The following is a 19,507-nucleotide window of genomic DNA, read 5'->3' as shown; positions in this document are numbered from 1 at the left end:
AGTGGTCTAGTTCGTAGACACATTTTTGATTGGACAATCGCAAGATTTCGGGTGCCGTTTATCAGGCCGTAGACGACCCCACGTCATCATGCGTCTTGATAATGGCTTACACGCTTGTAGACCCAGACAAATGCTTGTAGAGGTGCGCGTATGTATCGCGCTCTATGCGTAGACTAGTGCGGAATACGCGACGCGCTAGCAGTACGCGCAACAGAATACGTGAAGTTGTACACAAGTTTCGTTCATTTTATAATGAGGGGAGTTTTTATAACGGCAACTTAGTTTTTGCTTTAAAAAATTGTTTCCAGTTATTAAAATAATATTTAACTGACTAAGAATGAGAATAAGCGATAGGAATTTTATTTTGCCTATCCTCTACCTATGATGAGCGACAGGCAGGTCCAATATTTTTATCGTAGTGGATACCGGCTGCGCCGCATCCACTACTCAAAATATTGGACCTGCCTGTCGCCTATCACACGATAGAGGATAGGCAAAATAAAAATTCCTATCGCTTATTCTCTAATTTGTGTGTTGGTTTATATTTGCAGAGTTAAACAGTATGTAGTTAGGCAGGAAAAACCTGTGTCATGGCCCTGAACATGTTTAAATCAAAACCTTCCATGTAACTGGTTGGCAGTTTTGTTTTAAACATGTTCAGGGGCCACAAATACGGGCACAAATACAGGTTTTTCCTGTCTATCTTCCTCCAAGAGCTCTTGCCAATTGCAGTACGTACTGTTTGATCAAATGTACGTACTGCAATCATTTATCCAATTCTCTTCAGATACTGCATGATAGATTGGGCTAGTACATTTAAAATCCACATTGCCCCTGTGGAAAATGATTTTCAAATGAAATGAACACATTGGGCAGCTCCATTTGAAACTCACCCTCACTCTGTGGAAGCTTCAGAGGGTGTATGCAATTCAAATGGAGCTGCCCAGTGTGTTCCTTTTATTTGAAAATTATACTCCCCCTGTGGAAGATATTTCCAAAGTCTTCCACAGGGGCAGTGTGGATTTTAAATGGAATAGCCCATTGGTTAGGATTTTAGTTACTCTTGACATAAAGAACTCCTATAAATTACTTGATGAAATTGGACAAAACTGGACGAAAGGTGGAAAACTCAGCTTCTTGTTGTAATGTTTAAAGTGCCTTCAAGGTCCAGCAACATCTTATTTGAGTTCCCAATTTATTTGTAATGATTGTAGAGCATGCAAATTGTGAATACAATCAGTGGCGGCGCCAGAAAAAAAAAAAAATTCGGGGGGTCATTGAGGGGTAAAGTGAATTTCAGGAGGGCAAAATCAAATTTTGCGCAAAATTGCCGTTTTTTTGGTAATTTTTGGTTTTTACTGGGGACAACAGGGGCCAAGAGTTCTGACTGGGGGAAAAGTGAATTTCAGGGGGCAAAATCAACAAATTTGCCGGTTTTTGGTAATTTTTGGTTTTTACTGGGGGAAACAGGCGGGCAAGAGTTCTGACTGGGGGGCATTTTGCCCCATGCACCCAGTGGAAACTCATTAACACGAAGTTGTGCAGAATTCAAATTTTACTTCTTCAAATTTTACTTCTTGTTATCAGGAGTTTGTGTTATCCAGGTATGCTTGGGAATGTAAAACATGTTGTTATCAGGAACTTCATGTTAAGAGGGTTCGTGTTAACGAGTTGCCACTGTATATACCCTCAATCATCTGGGGATCATAAAATGAGAGAATAATTTCAATCTAACAATCAATAACACCTGGAGTCCCGATGATGTCACCTGATCGGGACTCCAGTGGTTGCTCCATGGTATGTTGGAATAATCTGGTTTAATAGATTGAAATTATTCTCTCATTGTAAAGGTATCCATAGTCAATCTTCACAAGCTTTAGTTGGGTAAACATACCTTTCACTAAGGTATGGATGACAGGTGTGAAATATTACAGTATTGCTCTATGGCTGTGAGTCCTGGGTGATATCTACTGACATGGAAAATAAGATCAATGCTTTTGGTGCATCATGTTACGGAATAAAGCTGAACATCAAGCGCACTGACCATGTTAGTAATGAAAGGATCTATACCATCACCAACACTGTGCCTCTTATCAACTCGGTTAAATCACGACAACTACGATTCCTAAGACTTATCCTGAGGATGCAGCCCAGGGATGCAGGAAGATGAACCATGCAGAAGATATGCTCTCTACACCCCATTACATGGTAAAAGAAGACCTGGAAGGCAAAGAACACCCTACTTGTCTTATGTGCAAAAACTGTTGGGGGACTTCAGCAACTTTTTACTGCCAGATGCCATTACCACTTTGGCTTCAAATCGTAGTACATGGAGAAACTCTGTAGTCACCTGCTTCACAACCGAATGGAATGAATGTGGAATGACCATTCAGTTGGTGTCCGTAACTCCTCAACAAAAGTTTGTAAAGTTTTTTCCAGCATCTATATCTCAGATTTTTGTTCATATTGTGTTATCAATGGACAGCTATGTTATTCCCCTTTACAATGACACCACTTTTGAAATAATCACCTTTGTCACGGCCGAGTACACATTTTGTGAATGTAGTGGGGTCTCAAACAGAAACTAATTTCTTGAAAAAAGAGCCAAAACATGCATTTTCGGCATGTTTTCTGACAATTCGAGTTACAAAAATCAAAAGACTTGGAACAAGTCTAAGCATTCAAAATCTTCTGTTTATGCCAAAATTTTGTTTTTGTGTTACAATGTACTTTAATTAAATGATTGGTCATAAGAATAAATGTGTCTTTTCAAATGTTTTTTTCAAATGTCTTTTAGAATGCAAAAATTGAAATTTGTACAAGTCTTTAGACTGAATTGTCACATGTGAAAAAAACATTAAAAACCCTTAAATGCATGTTTTTGGCCCTTAATTCATAAAAATTGGCCAAATAGAAAAAAATTAACTTTTAATGCCAGTTAGGACTAAGTGAATAATTAGTATTGAGCTATGTTTCATTTGACAGAACTTGATAATATTTTTTTAATACCCAAAAAATTAGTGCTGTATTTTTCTGGAAAAGAGAGTAGATATCATCATGAAGTTCTAAAAATCATAGAATTTTCATGAATTTAAGGACTTCTAATTTTGACCCTCTGTGAGACTGAGAAATAAACTGCTAACTTGAAATAGCCCTTATGTGTAGTTTTAAGTTGTAGTGTAAGATTTTTGTACAGCGCATTGGGGTCATTTTGACGAAATGCGCTTTATAAGCATTTCATTTCATTTCATCATTTCATTTCATTTCATTTCATTTCATTTCATTTCATTTCATTTCATTTCATTTCATTTCATTTCCTGTGCCTTAAACTATTAAGTCAAATTTTTTACTTTACATGAGTTCCCTGGAGTAAGGATCGTCGATGTCAGGATTTGAAAAAAAATTGGATGTATTGGCCAATAAATATCAATCAATTTTCCTCCCATATCTTCTACATTCATCAATACTTGCATGATAACCATCTGCTATTAGTTCATCCCTCAGTTTTTTCATTCATTGCTGGCATGGAATTCCTTTTCCTTGGAAACCCAGTAGTAGGATATCATTCCCTGGGAACAACATTGCTCAATTTAAGGCCCTTTTTCCCAATTTTCCCACCCTGATCATGGCAGCCAATCACGTCAGTGCGTATTTCATTGGGCTCAGCTTTAAATCACTAGCGTTTCGCCCAAGGCGCTGGCATACAGACGCTACATACAAAGCTACCTCAGCGTGTTGATGTCACGTACTGCCACATCAAAGTGAAAAATGGTATAATTGCTGTGTGATAGTTTATAACCCAACAGATATGATGTTCTTATCCCTCTCTTACAGATAGTTATTGCTCATCAGTCCAGGGCAAACCATGCATGATCTTCATGTCCACTACAGGACGCTTGAGTATGCCCAATAGGTGTAGGCCCCCATGTGCCCAACGTCTAGGTGCTGGAATTGCTGTAGGCCCACAGATGCCCAATGTCCAACATAGATGCTGGTATAGGTGTAGGCCTACATGCAGATGCCCAACATAGATGTTGGTATAGGTGAGGACCACAGATGCCCAACACATATGCCCAACATAGATGCCAGACATACCGTAGATGCTGGTATAGGTGTAGGCCTACATGCAGATGCCCAACATAGATGTTGGTATAGGTGAGGACCACAGATGCCCAACACATATGCCCAACATAGATGCCAGACATAGATGCTGGTATAGGTGTAGGCCTACATGCAGATGCCCAACATAGATGTTGGTATAGGTGAGGACCACAGATGCCCAACACATATGCCCAACATAGATGCCAGACATAGATGCTGGTATAGGTGTATACCTCCATGCAGACGCCCAACATAGATGTTGGTATAGGTGAGGACCACAGATGCCCAACACATATGCCCAACATAGATGCCAGACATAGATGCTGGTATAGGTGTAGGCCTACATGCAGATGCCCAACATAGATGTTGGTATAGGTGAGGACCACAGATGCCCAACACGTATGCCCAACATAGATGCCAGACATAGATGCTGGTATAGGTGTGGCCTACATGCAGATGCCCAACATAGATGTTGGTATAGGTGAGGACCACAGATGCCCAACACATATGCCCAACATAGATGCCAGACATAGATGCTGGTATAGGTGTAGGTCCATAGATGCCAAAAATAGATGCTCAACACAGAAGCCCAACATAGATTCTGGTACAGGTGTTGGCCCACAGATGCCCAAGATAGCTGCCCAAAATCATTGCGAGTATGGTGTAGCCTACATATGCACAAGATGGATGCTGGTATAGGAGTAAGCCTACAGGTATCCAAGATAGATGTTGGTATAGGCCCACAGATGCCCATCAAAGATGCCCAACAAAGATGCCCAACAATGCTGCCCAAAAAGATGCCCAAAATAGATGCTGGTATACATGTAGATGCTGGTTAAATCAAGGACAGCAACTACCTATGAGTTACAACATTTTAGGTCTGCTTTGAGGAGTTGCAGCACTACAGTACCACCCCCCCCCCCCCCCCAACCACCACCACCATCAGAACAACAACAAAAATGGGAGCAAAATTGGTCATTTTTAGTTCCTCCACCTGAACCAAGTAAATTCCACCCATAGCCAGCACTTTTTAGAGGGTGGGCAGAGAGGGCAGGTTAGGGGCAATTAAAGGCAATTATCAAGGGGCTAAAAAGTACACATAAAAAGCCTAAAAATCTTGAATATCAGGGCGGCTAGCATTCAGGGAGAGGGGCAAGAAGGGGGATACACTTTTGACAAGGGGAAAGCTGTCCCCTGGCTACTCCACTGAATCCACCTCCCACTTTACAACACTGACATATTTATCTTTGTTTATCAGGGACAGACTTAGGTTTCAGTTTTCTACTGGCCCTCCGGGCCAGTGAAATGGCAAATCTACTGGCCCTGCAATAAATTTACTGGCCCAACTTTTTCAATATATGTTCTACATTGTAAACTTATTGTCCATTTTCCTATACTAGCCACACAGTGTGTCCGTAATTGACGTGTGACCTCTGCACACAGCTCTGTGTTGAAGGAGGACACTTTCTTTCTAACATCGTGGTGGTGTTATTTTTAATTCAAAGTCTTAGCAATTCAGATCATCATTTGCAGAAATTTGTTGTGATTACTAATATCTTTTCAAAAGAAATAATAGAGCATGTTTTCAACGTGGTTGTAGGGTTTATATGACACGTTGTGCAGGAAAATGATCACCACAATCCGTGTACTAATTGAATGGAGATTCATGCCTGTCACTGCCTGAAATTTGGTCCAACTTTACAACAGCGCCACAAGCGAACCATATATTCGATTCCTTAGCAACGCACATGTCAATCATCCTCATTTTCTTCCCTATCGTGAGTCCAAAAACCAATCCCATTGGACAATGAATTCAACGTAGTCGCCCCTTTGTATGAGTGACAGTTTTTCCTAGGTTAGTGGACATCAACATCAATTTCTACCAAGTTAGCAGACCAGTGCATAACCAGTTATTGATTTCTTGAATTGGCTAGTGCCTTTGTGATAGGCAAACTGTTATTGATTGGCCTGAGTCAGTGATAGGCTGAGTGTTTTTAACTGGGATTAGGGTTATAAAAGGTCGAATTTTATTTTTACACAGGGATAAGTTTATGATGACTGCAAAAAATGCAAATAAAGATTAAGAAGCATGTTCCCATGCCCGTAACCAGGGGGCAGGTGGTGAATACCCCCTCGCCTCACCCATTCACGAGCGTAGCGAGCAAAAAAAATGAGGTTTTCAATCCTGGTTATGGGCCTGCATGTTCCAATGCGACTTTTAAAGTTAGAGACTACCAATTAGGCCTACCAAACTTGACACATGTTACTTGTGTGTTAACATTATTTTATTCTGTGCCACCATGGACCCTAAACATCCACATCCAGGTTTGCCACTTTAATTTAAGCAAACCTGAACAATTTTAATTGTTTTGTACTGAGCATACTCAATATAGAGAGACTAGTCACTAACACAAGTTTAGTCAGTAGTCCTTCCTTAATCTATAGTTACTCCAAAAGTTCACAAAAGAAAAGGTTCAAGTAGGCCTATGCGGTATTTGCGATATCGCTATCATCATCAGATAGAGCATGAAAGAGCTTGGAAATAGTACGTAGGCCTACATCGCCGTAAAAAGCAGTCGTATATTTCCAACTTGCTTGAAAAGCAAGGATAAGAATAAATAGACAAAAAAATCATTAAATAAATTGTGTCCATCACTGATTATATCTTGCCTCAGTCATACAAGTTATATCAGGATCAAAAATCTAGTGGCCTGCCGGGCCAGCATTGTTGGAAGTTTACTGGCCCGAGGCAAAATCAACTGGCCCCGGGCCACCGGGCCACTGCTTAAATCCGTCCCTGTTGTTTATCCTTTGTTTGTTAGGCCTCCACACTTGTCTTGTTTTGTTGCTCTAGTGTGTGTGTTTTATTTTTTTGTAAGGTGGTGCAATACTTTTAATATTTTGCCTTTTGTTGCATCTCTTCCATCTTGTGTTTTTTAATCATTTTGGTGTAAAGTAGCTTTGTAATTTTGATGGAAATACTAGGATCCACAATGTTTATCTATCAGGGCACAGTTCTTTAACCCTAATACATTTATGACCTCAGAAATTTTGGGTACAAAAACTCAATCTCTACATACTTGAGGTCAAATTTTGCACTATGAGTTGTTTAATTGAGGTTATTGAACTATGCCAATGGGATGAGGCCATTGTGGTCCATAGTGCATGCAGAAAGCACACCAAAGAGCTGCAAGTACAATCGCTGTATACAAATTGCAACTTGTGGCGTCAAGAATAAGAATAGATTGATCAACAAAGAATAAAAAAATAAAATTACACAAATGTATCAGTCCCAAATCACTTAGGTCGTGTTCACACTATGCCTGTTTTGCCCTGGGTCCCGGGTACAACCCGGGTTAGATATAAGTGTGAACAGGAAAAAAAACCTCAAAAAAATCGACCCGGGTCAATTTTTTTCAACCTAGGAAAGAGTAGGTTAAAACCGGGTCAAACCGGGTATGACCCGGTCAATTGTAGTGTGAACAGAAATTCACTGTTTGACCCGCATTACTAGAAGTAAGCGCAACCATTATCACCCCATTTCTATTGTGTCTGTCTGCACTGGGAAAAGGATGATTCAGTTCTTTGGCAATAAAATCAATAAACATCTATTCCTGAGATAAGAAAGTTATTTTCATGCAAACAAATTACTAGTATTATCGAATCAAGAAGTAACAATTATGTTTGTGAGTTTTTAACCCAAAACAGAAGCAACTAGATAAATTACATAAGGTGGAATTAGAAAATAAACTTTAAAAAATTAGCATAGTTAGGCGGGGAGCCTGTTATATATACCGGCACTGACAGAATATGTAGGCCTATACGCCTGCATCATCAGAAGGCTTAGGTAAAATAATCAACCCGGGTCAATTTTCTTCATGAGAGTGGGTATAGTGTGAACAGAGATTTTTTTAACCCGGGACCCGGGTACAACCCGGATTAACTCGGGTCCCGGGTAAATAATTCATATGTGAACATGCCCTTATTGTAATAAGTCAAAATTAACTCATATGAATATCAAAAATCTACCGCCACAATTGTTGAATATTCATTGGCCCAAATCAAAATCTACTGGTGCAGGGTCATCGGGCACCACTTAAATCACATTACACCAACCACACCCACCAAACCAATAGTGCCAACACAATTATGTGATCTATGTGACTCGGAGTGAGGAGAATGTTTGCCAACTTGCTTGACTCAATCAGTGGTGTGACTTGATTGACTCAATCATGTGGTGTGACTTGCTTGACTCAGTGGTGTGACTTGATTGACTCAGTGGTGTGACCAACAGCTGATTTTACAAACAGTTGCTACACTTCGTAAGTACCAAAACCTTCGTAACTCGATCTCCATAAGATAGTAGCGATATTTATAGACTAATGATGGTTTAAATTACTTAAAGGGCCGTATTCACTGCCCCAACTACATATACACCAGGGAGGTGTTCATAATTGGATAATGACATTTTTTACGATCTAGTGTAAGGAATTTGACAACTTGTAAACAGGTTTGAATCTTAGAAATAGAAAAAAGGTCAATAAGGTCAAATTTTATGGGTGCTATTGGTGACAGATATTATACCATATGCCCATATGTTGGTGCTTGGCTGGCCTGGTCACCGTTTGTTTTGATTTGTTTGATGACATGTTTCAAAAAAAATTCAAAAATTCAAAATGTCAGAAATATAAATTGTCATGACCATATTTGGAATCAGCATGAAAAATGCATTAAAATGAGTACAAACAAGCCTAGTATTGATTCAGTAGTTCTTAAGATAGCTCTTGATATTTTGAGAAAATATTTCAAAACTTCAACTTTTTCCGTTGAAGCGCATGGCTAGCACGAAGAGCATTAAGATTTGTCACAGGTGTCGGTGAAAATGACTCCAGATGTATTCAACTGACATCTCATAATACAAATAGAATTTTTTACCAGGTTTGCAATCACAAATAATAAATAATAAAGGAGACCAGGGTCTTGGCTAGCCATCCGTCTGGTGGCCGTCATTTTAGACGGGGAGTTTGCTCATGGGATGGGCAAAATTAATGCCTTTGACAGATGCTATATTATAAATTGTATGTTTTGAGAAGCTAATTGACCTTTTTAGTAGACCCAATTTGTAGAACAAGGCCATATCAGCACATATTTGAACTCTTTGAACTCCCCAATGGGCTATAGACATCTAGTAAATGTTAATTAAAAGGCCAAATTAGGACAGGCAATTTTATTCAAAAGATGGGCAACCCTCAATTTCTAGCTAAGACCCTGAAGGAGACAAGCAGAAAAAGTGATCCCGCCCAGGAATTGTTAACCTGAGGTCCTGGGTTCGATACCCGATTCTGCTTGTCTCCTTTATTATGTGCGGCGATGAACCTGTGAAATATATAATTATATAATTCCTGTCAATCATGTCACTGTTTTTCCATGTGTCATCTCATATACTTATTTTTTTTATAAAGTGCAGTGATTTATAGTGCGCTACGCACAGGCACAACACCTAGACGTTGATCCACAAGCCTCAGCACACTTTACAGGTTGTCACTGACCACTACAGCCCCACACCATTCCATAAACCATTTAACCACAAATCAGGGACTGCAACATGCCCAAGAGTGCACAGTACACCCTAGACATTCCACAAATAACCATCGCAACCAGGATCAGCTCCCCGAGTTTCGTATGGGTTAAAACAAGACAAATTAGCAGTAAGTTCCTTGTCCAGGGGAATTTCATGCTAACTCAATTTTCCACGAGAGCATACTAGGCACCGCCAGGGTTCGAACCCGCAACCTCTCGCACCATAGTCGAACTACTTAACGATTGAGCTAACTTGACTGCTATTTATAACATTTGGCTCAAGGCCAGGCAAACCCAACATTGAAGGATTGCCCTGCAACTAAATTAAACATTACTACAAAATAACAAAATACATACAAGAAAAACATTAAGGAGGCACACAGGATCACTAATTATCCATTATTATTCACCTCATAACTCGAAAACTATTTATGTAAAGTATATAAAAATATACATTTTTTGAAAGGAAATTAACTCATAAATCCATTTAAAATGTAAGTTTTGGGTCAAAAAGTACAATTTTCGAGAAAATCTCAAAAAACGGCTTTTTTGACCAAACATTTTTGGTCCGCCATAAAAAAATTATTTGAAAATCAAAAACTGTAAAACATGAATTTTATTAATTTAGACAAATAAATCTAGAAAGTGTTTTTTTTTTTTTTTTTATTTTTGCTTAGTTTTTAAAATATAGGCAAAAAATCAGTAAAAACGTGTGACCCGTGTTAAAAATTTAAAATAATGGGTAATAAAAAAAGTTCTAGGCCATAATTTAAAAAAATGAAAAAACACTATCTAGATTTTGGCCATATCTAAGGTTCGACTTAAAAACTTACCTCAGTGATGCTTCATTTAGACGGTACGGCGGTCCAAAAATGGTTAAAAGTGGTGAAAAGTGAACTTGCGAAAATCGCGATTTAGAAAAAATACAGCGGATTTTAGGTCCATTTTTGAAGATTATTCCATAAATATATAATCCGGTGACTTGTGACGTTTGGTCAAGTAAAAAAATGAGAAGGGGCGTCCAACTGCAGCAGATTGGCATTTTGTTGGTGATTTAGAAGGTAAAATATACAATATGACAAAATTATCCGTGCACATTCGGCAGATGTTTATCCACATGGAGCAGCCATTTTATTTACTGCAGTCTTGTTTCCATGGTGCAGCAGAGCGTCCGCAAGGCAGCGGCGTCGCGTTGGCGTTGAGGAGCGACAGGGCGCGGACAGACAGACAGGTTACGCGAATAAATTGCACAGTGCATGGTCGTGTTGCCGCGAACGAAACCATGATTATTTAAGCACACTTTTGTCCTGTTCCGTATAAAAAAAGATCATGCTCTGTATTAAAATTTGCGGACATTAAAAGTAGCATAGAATAACTGACAAGCAATTATTTTAGCAGATAATCAGGGAGTTTTATGAAATGAAGAATAAATTGAGACATAATCATGATAATTGCGATTTCTGTTTTGTCCTAATTTTCATAATTTTGCTTTAGAAATGCAATGTTTTTAATTGATCGTTTTTGGTGATTTTCTTTTTTCTTTTTTTTTTTTTGTTGACAAATATTGCATTTTTATGTTCATTGTCCTTTTCTGAACCGCAAACATGATGTTGTTACTTTTCGTTGCTTTTTCTTTTTAGTTGGTGCTTGAGAGGCACCACAGCGGGCCGTCCGCGCCAAAGATAGGCATTTTAACGTCCGTTATAGCTAGGCCTACACCACAGGAATCCCAAGTAAAATTTTAAAAGATTCTGATGTGTCATTACTCAATATTCCGTTTTTGTTATTGTAATTGTTTGTTGTTATCATATTTTATTTTAACTTTTTATGGAATATCAAACACGTACAAAAGTCATAGGCCTATTATAGGCCTAAAGCCACAATAAAGTTGTAAAATATTTTGTACCGCATAAAAAGTGAATAAAATACAACAACAAAAATAAGTGGGATAAAAGTTGTACTATGTCTTGAATAAACTTCTTGTAAAACGGACAAAAAGTAGGCATATATAGGCCTAATGTTAAACGGGCAAAACACGGAGAGGTCACAAGAAAACTGAAAAACACGGAAATTGACATAGCCTAACAAAACCGAATTTCAAAAGTAGAAAACGGAACACTTATGGCTTTAAATTAGATTGTGGTTTATGCAGTAGGCCTACCGTAGGATATAGGCATCATGCTATAAAGAGCGTTTTAAAACACTGCATGAAAACATTCACGAAAAATGCTTTAAAGCAGTACAGAAAACATTATAAACGTGAATGTTGAAAGCCAGAAAAACATTGCAAATAAAAAGGCATTCGGCCAAAACATTCGCAAAAAGTGTTGTAAAACCAAAAGCTTTTATCGCAATCATGCATGGCATATGGTAGACCTAATAGGCCTACTAATGGAAATGTACTTAAAATGGGTTATGAAAAAAAGCACGCAATTTGCGTTTTTCGATTATATTTCTCGTTTGAAATTATTATTTAGCATTAAAACATTCATGAAAATGCTTCATGCCGATTTCAAATAATAGACATTTTTGACATAGAGTTGTAGGCCTATGCCTATAGTCGATACGATGTATTGAAATGTCAACGTTTTTGAAATTGCGTTAATGGGAATGAAATGAATGAATGAATGAATGAATAAAATAAAACAAATTGTTACAGAGCTTCTTACGGGTAACTACTTCTTACAGATAAATTTCATCTTTTCTTCAAGTTCAGAATGAAACTTGAAAAACAAAACAAAAACAAACAAAAAATTCACTACTATGTTCATATATATAAAAAAAAAAGAGACTAATTTATACCACTATACCAGTACTTTTTGGCGAAATTTATCGAGTAGGCCTACTGATTCTGGGACGGGGACGGTGGTGGTCTGTCGGCCCGCAGTTTCGCAATGCAATGGTGCAAGCTTTACCTACCTTGGAAGAGATCAATACGATAACATACGGTAGTGATCGCGATTGGCGACTCCAGCGCCTCAATCAGCAATCACCTCGCCCATCCAGTTGACCATGTGTGCGTGTCTTTGCTAGCTGTATCGCCACAGTACGCTACGCGTTCTGAGAACGCGATCTATTATGGAAAACAATGATTTATTTGCTTTTTTTGCATTTTGACCTAATTTTAATGAAAAAGGGTCTTTAAAATAGCTTTTCTTATGGTTCAAATGTTAAGATTTCTTTAAAATCTATTAATGACAAGATAAAATACGGTTTGAAGATGACATTAGTGATGAAATCTCAATTTTGGCCATGTAACACTTCAGTGATCCTGTGTGCATCCTTAAATTCTAAAACAAAATGAACAAAATATAAGGAGAACTGCCTAAAGGAGTATAGGCCCCTATTGGATGGCCATTAAAACCTGTTGGGAATTAGCTTCATTGACCAGGAGAAAATTCCAAATGAAGGAGGCAACCCCAGGGGGGTGGGGGATTTGGGGTACTCGGTGCAAATGACCACATGCCGCAAACATGGGTAGCCTTTTCAGCCTTTTGGTATATCAATGAGGCTAATTTTGGTATATGGGTAGGGTTTTTTTTAAATTTCTTGGGAAAATAGCTAAATTTTGCCTCACTGTAGCCAACATTTTTTTCAAATTTCCCAAAAATTTGGAGGGAAATTTGTAAAATTAAGACAATTTCTGTGATGAATAGGCCGGGTCTGGGATGAGGCCGGACAGGATTGGTAGAAGAACATAATCGAGGGATTAGTGCCAGAAGATCCTATCTGTGATAGCTGCCCTATAGACATTTGACAATTTCTGCACTGGGTAATTGTACACATATGACACCTGGCAGCTATTTACACATAGAGCAATCTATGCACAAAACCCTTGATATTGAGGTGTTGGTGCAAGGCCCTCTCTGCAATAGCTGCCCTATACACATTTGACAGTTTCTGCTTTCTATATTGCACACAATCTCAACATTTTACATCTGGCAGCTATTACAGATAGGGCCTTCTTGACCTAAACCCCCATATACCTTACCTCCATTTTCCGCTGGTAAAATAGATCCGGTTGGTAAATTAATGGGCGCGTTCCCGGGGATAGTGATTCCATTACAGGTATAGTCCGCTGTGTTTTGTGGCGTCAAGCTTATTGTAATGGTATTCCAGATGGCCTTACTCTGTCAAAAACAAGAAAAACAATTGAATATATGAATACAAAACCCACCCAAGTCCATACCTTGGCCAGATTGAGTTAAGCATGGGAAATTGTTGCTATACATAGGCCTGTCATATGTATGAAAGAACAACTCAAATTCATCATAATTATGTGTCTATTGAGCATGTGAAAAGTAGCATGTATGAAAGAACCACCCAATTCTGTGATTTGAGTCTTGAAACACATTGATTGAAATACAGTATGTATGAAAGTCCACTTGTAACAACATTCATTGCTGGAGAGTGACTTTTGAAAAAAAAATGGGTTTAATAAAGGAACGTGTGTGGTTTATATTACATGGCAGAATGCTTATCAACATTATACATACCTGTGTGCTTTATTTTGTATTATCTTACTAGTGGTAATCTCATTCCAACGTTATTGTCTTTGTATATGATTTAAAAAACCACCCAAGTCCAAAATTTAAAATGAACCCTACAAAGTCCCTGAAATGCTAATCGTCATACTTTATACAGTTTAATCCACTCATTTGCACGTAAAACTGATCATATTGACCAGGTAAATCTAACTTCAGGAATTAAAATGATACACAGGTTTTTCTCTCAAAATCACTTCCCATGGACTTGGGTGGGTTTTGTATTCATGTATTCAATTTATTAACTAGGGGCATGCAGGGATGTCTTTTGGCTAGAACAGGTTTTTTATAGTGGCATTTTCCACAACTTTTAGGCCACTGGCAAGGGAAAGGCTGAAACTGGGGAGAAGGAAGATTCCCTTTGTAGCCATTTTGGTGTGAGGGGCAATATGACTGATATGACTCATTAAGCCTGTACAGGCCCGTAAGCCAGAGTTTTTTTCATGGGGGTATAGATTTCCAAATGCAGACTTTTTCGAGTAGAGAACTCTTCATCCTGGCCCAAAGTGAACCTTTTACCCCCTCTATTTAATACATTTTTGGAGCCTATAATTATTTCAAGCAAATTTCAAACAAAGTTAATGATTTGGTTTATATCAGACATTATTGGCCCAATTGTGCTATTTATACAGAGTAAGAAAACCTTGACAATTTATGCCATCCTAATTTGAGGCTCTTTGGTATGACCAGTTGACAAATTTTAAAAAGCTGCGCAATAAGCCCAATCGGCATTGGAAGTTTGCAATTCATTGTAGGACAGTTTTTGCAGTTTTGGGACACTTTGTCCTTTGACCTTTCAGAAAATGCAGAAATATTGGATTTTTGTACATACAAAATATAATCTAAAATGTTTTACAATATTTAAAACAAATATGAAAAATATTAGTATTTTATAAATTAATTATTTGGTATTTTTAATGATTAAAATTATGACAATAATAAGAAAATTAATAATAATTACGTCAATTTTCCCGATATGTCAGAGGTCAAAGTGTCCCAAAACTGCTCTCAAAAACCGTAAGTTAGGATGGCGATTGGGCTTATTGGCAAATGGAGCAGCACTTTACTAAATCCCCATGTGTGAACATCCTGCAGTATTACCCACTGGCAGGCCCGTAGCCAGGGGGATGTGACGCACCCCACCAAAATTTGTAAAAGTATACAAAAAATCCAAAAAAATTTGTAAAAGAATTTGCGAGCATAGCAAGCAAAAAAAAATTAATCTTTTTTGGTCAAAAAAGGTCTAAATTTGGGGAAGAGAGTCCACTTTTCACAGAATTGCCCCCCCTTCTTGAAAAAAAAGTCCACTTTTTCAAAACCAGCACCCTGCCCCCACCAAAAATCCTGGCTATGGACCTGCACACTGGCTATTCTGAGTTTCATTGTTTTTTAACGAATATAAGAAATAAAATACGTACTTTGTGTCTGAGAAAAAGTGAATATCGTTGCGTCCTCGGTATCCGCACATTGGTGAAATATACTTCGTCACTAGGAGACACAACCATAAATCCAGATCCAGTGTGTCTGCTGGTGACATTGTCAGAATCATCCAAATCGATAAGATCCTCTTCCGTAACGACCGCGTCCTGCAGAATGAGAAGGGAAACTTGTTTGTTTGTTTGCTTAGTTGTTTATTTAAACAATCGCTCCATGCAGAAACGCACTTGGGCCCATAGGCAGCTCCATTTGAAATGCATACACCCTCGAGAATCTTTTCCTGAGAGAAAATGAGTTTTAAATGGAGCTGCTAATTTGTTAATTTCATTTGAAATTCATACTCCCTCTGTGGAAGATATTTCCAAAATCTTCCACAGGGGTAGTGTGGATTTTAAATGGAATAGCCCAATGCTCAAGCCAGGCTAGAAAGTCAATATAAGTATGCTGGCCTATATGAAAGAAAAGAGAGAAACAGATTTGAAGATAAAGATGAAGGAAAAGAATTAGGCTTCTCCCAACAAGCAAGCGAAGAATTTTACTGTCAGCCTCTGGCGCAAGAGAAAGAAACTTCCAATCTCATCTGCCACTAATGTAATGGGTAATGTCTGGGTAATGAATGATCAACCTCTTGAGTACCTTTCTTACAATACTTCTGATTGGTTAATTACATGATAAAATCATCTATAACCAATGAAAATAGAGCTTTTAGATCTCTTAGTAATTTTTAAACTTAATTCTCTTTCAGCCCTACTCTTACAATATCTGTGATTGGCTTAATACATGATTATAGTCCTCTTTGTAACCAATCATTGATAATTAAGCTGCAGTCCCCATGGTGGTATTGAACCAGGATGAGAAAAATAGCTGACATGTTTTTGTGTTGAGCTTCAACTTGACCTGTCCACCATATTTGGGATGAAAGTGGGGTTATCACAGTCTAAAATGAACAGGTACATTATAACCACCACCCTCGCAAAAGTATTTTCAAGTAAAATCGGGATAGAAAAAATTCCAATTATCCGCAGCCCTTTTTGTGTTGTAAGTCCTTCAACTCACGTTGGTCAAATATCTAGAGTAGCCCTACAGCTCAATCGTGTGGGACCCATATACCTTTCTTAAATTTCTCAACTTGACAAAATTCAACACAGGGGCCATGCAGATTCAACTTTAATGGCTACTCGTATACAAGCATGCCTTCAGATAAGATATCTATTCTGAATTGGAAGCCGTTGGCATTGAGAAGAATTGGTGTTACATCAATCCCTGCATGGTGACCTGTCCATCATGGTAAACAAAATTTTGCGCTCCACAATCAGGCCCGTAGACAGTGAGTGCGATGCACTCCTCCCCCCAAAAAAAATTTGCAAAAGTATACAAAAAGTCCCAAAATTTAAGAATTTGCGAGCGTAGTGAGCCAAAAAATCAGATATTTTAAAGCTTTTTGGGTCAAAAAGGTCCAAATTTGCCCCCCCCTTGGAAAAAGTCCACTTTTTCAAAATCAGCATCCCACAAAAAATCCTGGCCACAGCAAATCTGTCCTGCAATACTGTTTTGGATTCAAAGAGCTAGGGTAAAATTGCCCAATTTTACATGTTTTGCAATACCAACATTTACAGTCTGAAATTAAAATATGTCAAAAAATGTATCAGAAAACCAGTATAATTAATATTCTTGCCCCCCCCCCCCCTAAATTTGGATGCTTTCACCACACCCACCATTTCTGTCATACATTATTGCATGTCAATGTAATTTATAAAACACTATTGCCAAAATCAGCCAACCCAAAAATAAAATAACTGGCACACATGATTACTATTATGCATATCAGCCCCATTGGAATAGATGATTGCCCCTAGATATCTAACAATCTCATAATTATGATAATAATATGCACAGTGTTAAAATAGTCCACTATCTCCAAAATCAATCCCACCCAATAATCAAATCCCTGCTATCACCAGCGTGTCCAGGATATTTTCCTGCAGGGGGCTCAGTTAGGCAGGGGGGAGGGGGCTTAATGGCTAAAATCGCCAAAAAACAACTGATTTTACATGATTTTTAACAAAGTCAGGGGCTTCAGCACCCAAAGCCCCCTACTGCATACTGGCTATAAATGATTGCATATGAATGTAAAACATGAAAATAACTGAGCCCCACCCAAACATCAAATCATTACAATAGATGATTGCCCTTAGATGTCTAACAATCTCATACTGTAATGCTAGGCCTATTGTATTAAAATAATCCAATATCTCCAAAATCAGTCCCACCCAAAAATCAAATTGCATATTATGAATGTAAAACATGAAAATGACTGAGCCCCACCCAAATACTGTTATCATACATGATTTCCGCCTAGATGTCTAAAAATATCATACTATGCTAGGCATACTGTGTTAAAATATTAATTTAGTCTAATATCTCCAAAATCAAGTCCCACCCAAAAATCAAAATGCCTGTCAGGCTGTCAGGTGCAGTTGATTACATATAGATGTCTAACAATCTCGTGATCTGTACTTAGCATTCAAATATTCTAAGTACAGCAGGTGGTGTTTATATGCAGCCTTCACACTGCATTGATATCATATCAGCTGTTATGTCAAAGTAATGACAGCTTTGTCACATTTCGAGAGAAAAAATACACAGGTTGTGAGATTACAGGGGGCGGTAAATTTTATGAATGGTGGATGTGCCAAAAATTGCACCAGCACACTCAAATCATAAAATTGTCATGCATGCAAATATTTTCTTCTTTTTATAGACCTTATGGCTCTGTCACCCACCTTTGCACAGTATTTTTTGGGACATAAGAGCAGATCAGACATATCGAATTGCATGCTAGATACGAAGAGTGTCCTTCTGATATCAAATAATTTTGATTTTTTTTTTTTAATTTGTGATATAATACAAATTTACAATTATTAAAAATCTATATTTTTAACATTTAACAAATTCTCACATAATTCTCTTCTAAAGTGTATGTAGCTGGAGGAAAAGCCGACGATTATTTGAAAATTTTGCCCTTTCATATTAAAGATACACATTATTTCCCCTAAAAGACCTAAAAATGTCAACAACAAAAATTGATATCAGGACATTCCTCATATTCAGAATGTAATTTGATGTCTGCATGATGTGTTCTCATGTTCCAGAAAAAATACTTTGCAAACGTTGCTCTCCGATTACTTGAGAAAGTGTGCAAATTTGTGAAATTTTCTTCTCCCAGAAACACTGGTTCTCTCCGATGCTTGACAGTATCAACTGTTAACATGGTTCATGTTATAACAAGGCCAGTGAAAAATGATGTTGACTACTCACATTTTTAGTGATGTTTCACCACTACACTAGTGGTTTCATAATTATGAAAGCTATCTACTGAAGATAGCAAATGAAAGCTATCTACTGAAGAATGCAAATTATCAAAGCTCGACTGAAGGTAGCAAATGTAAGCTATAGAACATTCAACAACTCTTCCTATACCTTTGTACAGGAGCCAACCGTTGTTAATCCGTGATGAACCCACACTTTTACTGTAGCGTATACGCAAACTCGAGCGAGACTATGCGTTACGCGAGAGCGCGTAAAATTTTTCATGCCTGGAACATTTGTGCGTATGCAAGCTTACAATTTGAATTCAGTATTTTACAGGTAGCGGCTAAACATTGCAGTTTTATTCTGTAGTTTTATTGCTGATATCAACAGAGAAATCATCCAAGGTTTTGTAAGGCTGAGTGGCAATGATTAACTCACACTCCTCGTAAAATAATTGTGAATTATACGATCACCGGTATGATCTTTAGCTTCTTTTCGTTGTTGAAAGGGATTCAATCATATTTCACCATTGT

General features: G+C 38.0%; 1 protein-coding gene across 1 annotated transcript in view; it reads right to left on the bottom strand.

Annotated features, from left to right (window-relative positions):
* Positions 1-19,507, bottom strand: part of LOC140138970 (laminin subunit beta-2-like) — a 555,517-nt gene that overhangs the window by 510,451 nt on the left and 25,559 nt on the right. Inside the window, exons 10-11 of the mRNA XM_072160751.1 lie at positions 15,644-15,811; positions 13,673-13,811 (exon numbers count right to left, since the gene is read on the bottom strand). Of these exons, the coding sequence (XP_072016852.1) occupies positions 13,673-13,811; positions 15,644-15,811 (307 nt within the window). The remainder of the gene's footprint in view (positions 1-13,672; positions 13,812-15,643; positions 15,812-19,507) is intronic.

The sequence above is a fragment of the Amphiura filiformis genome, chromosome 18, assembly GCF_039555335.1.
Source record: "Amphiura filiformis chromosome 18, Afil_fr2py, whole genome shotgun sequence".
Taxonomy (NCBI): Eukaryota; Metazoa; Echinodermata; class Ophiuroidea; order Amphilepidida; family Amphiuridae; genus Amphiura; species Amphiura filiformis.
This window is presented reverse-complemented; position numbering and strand designations above follow the sequence as displayed.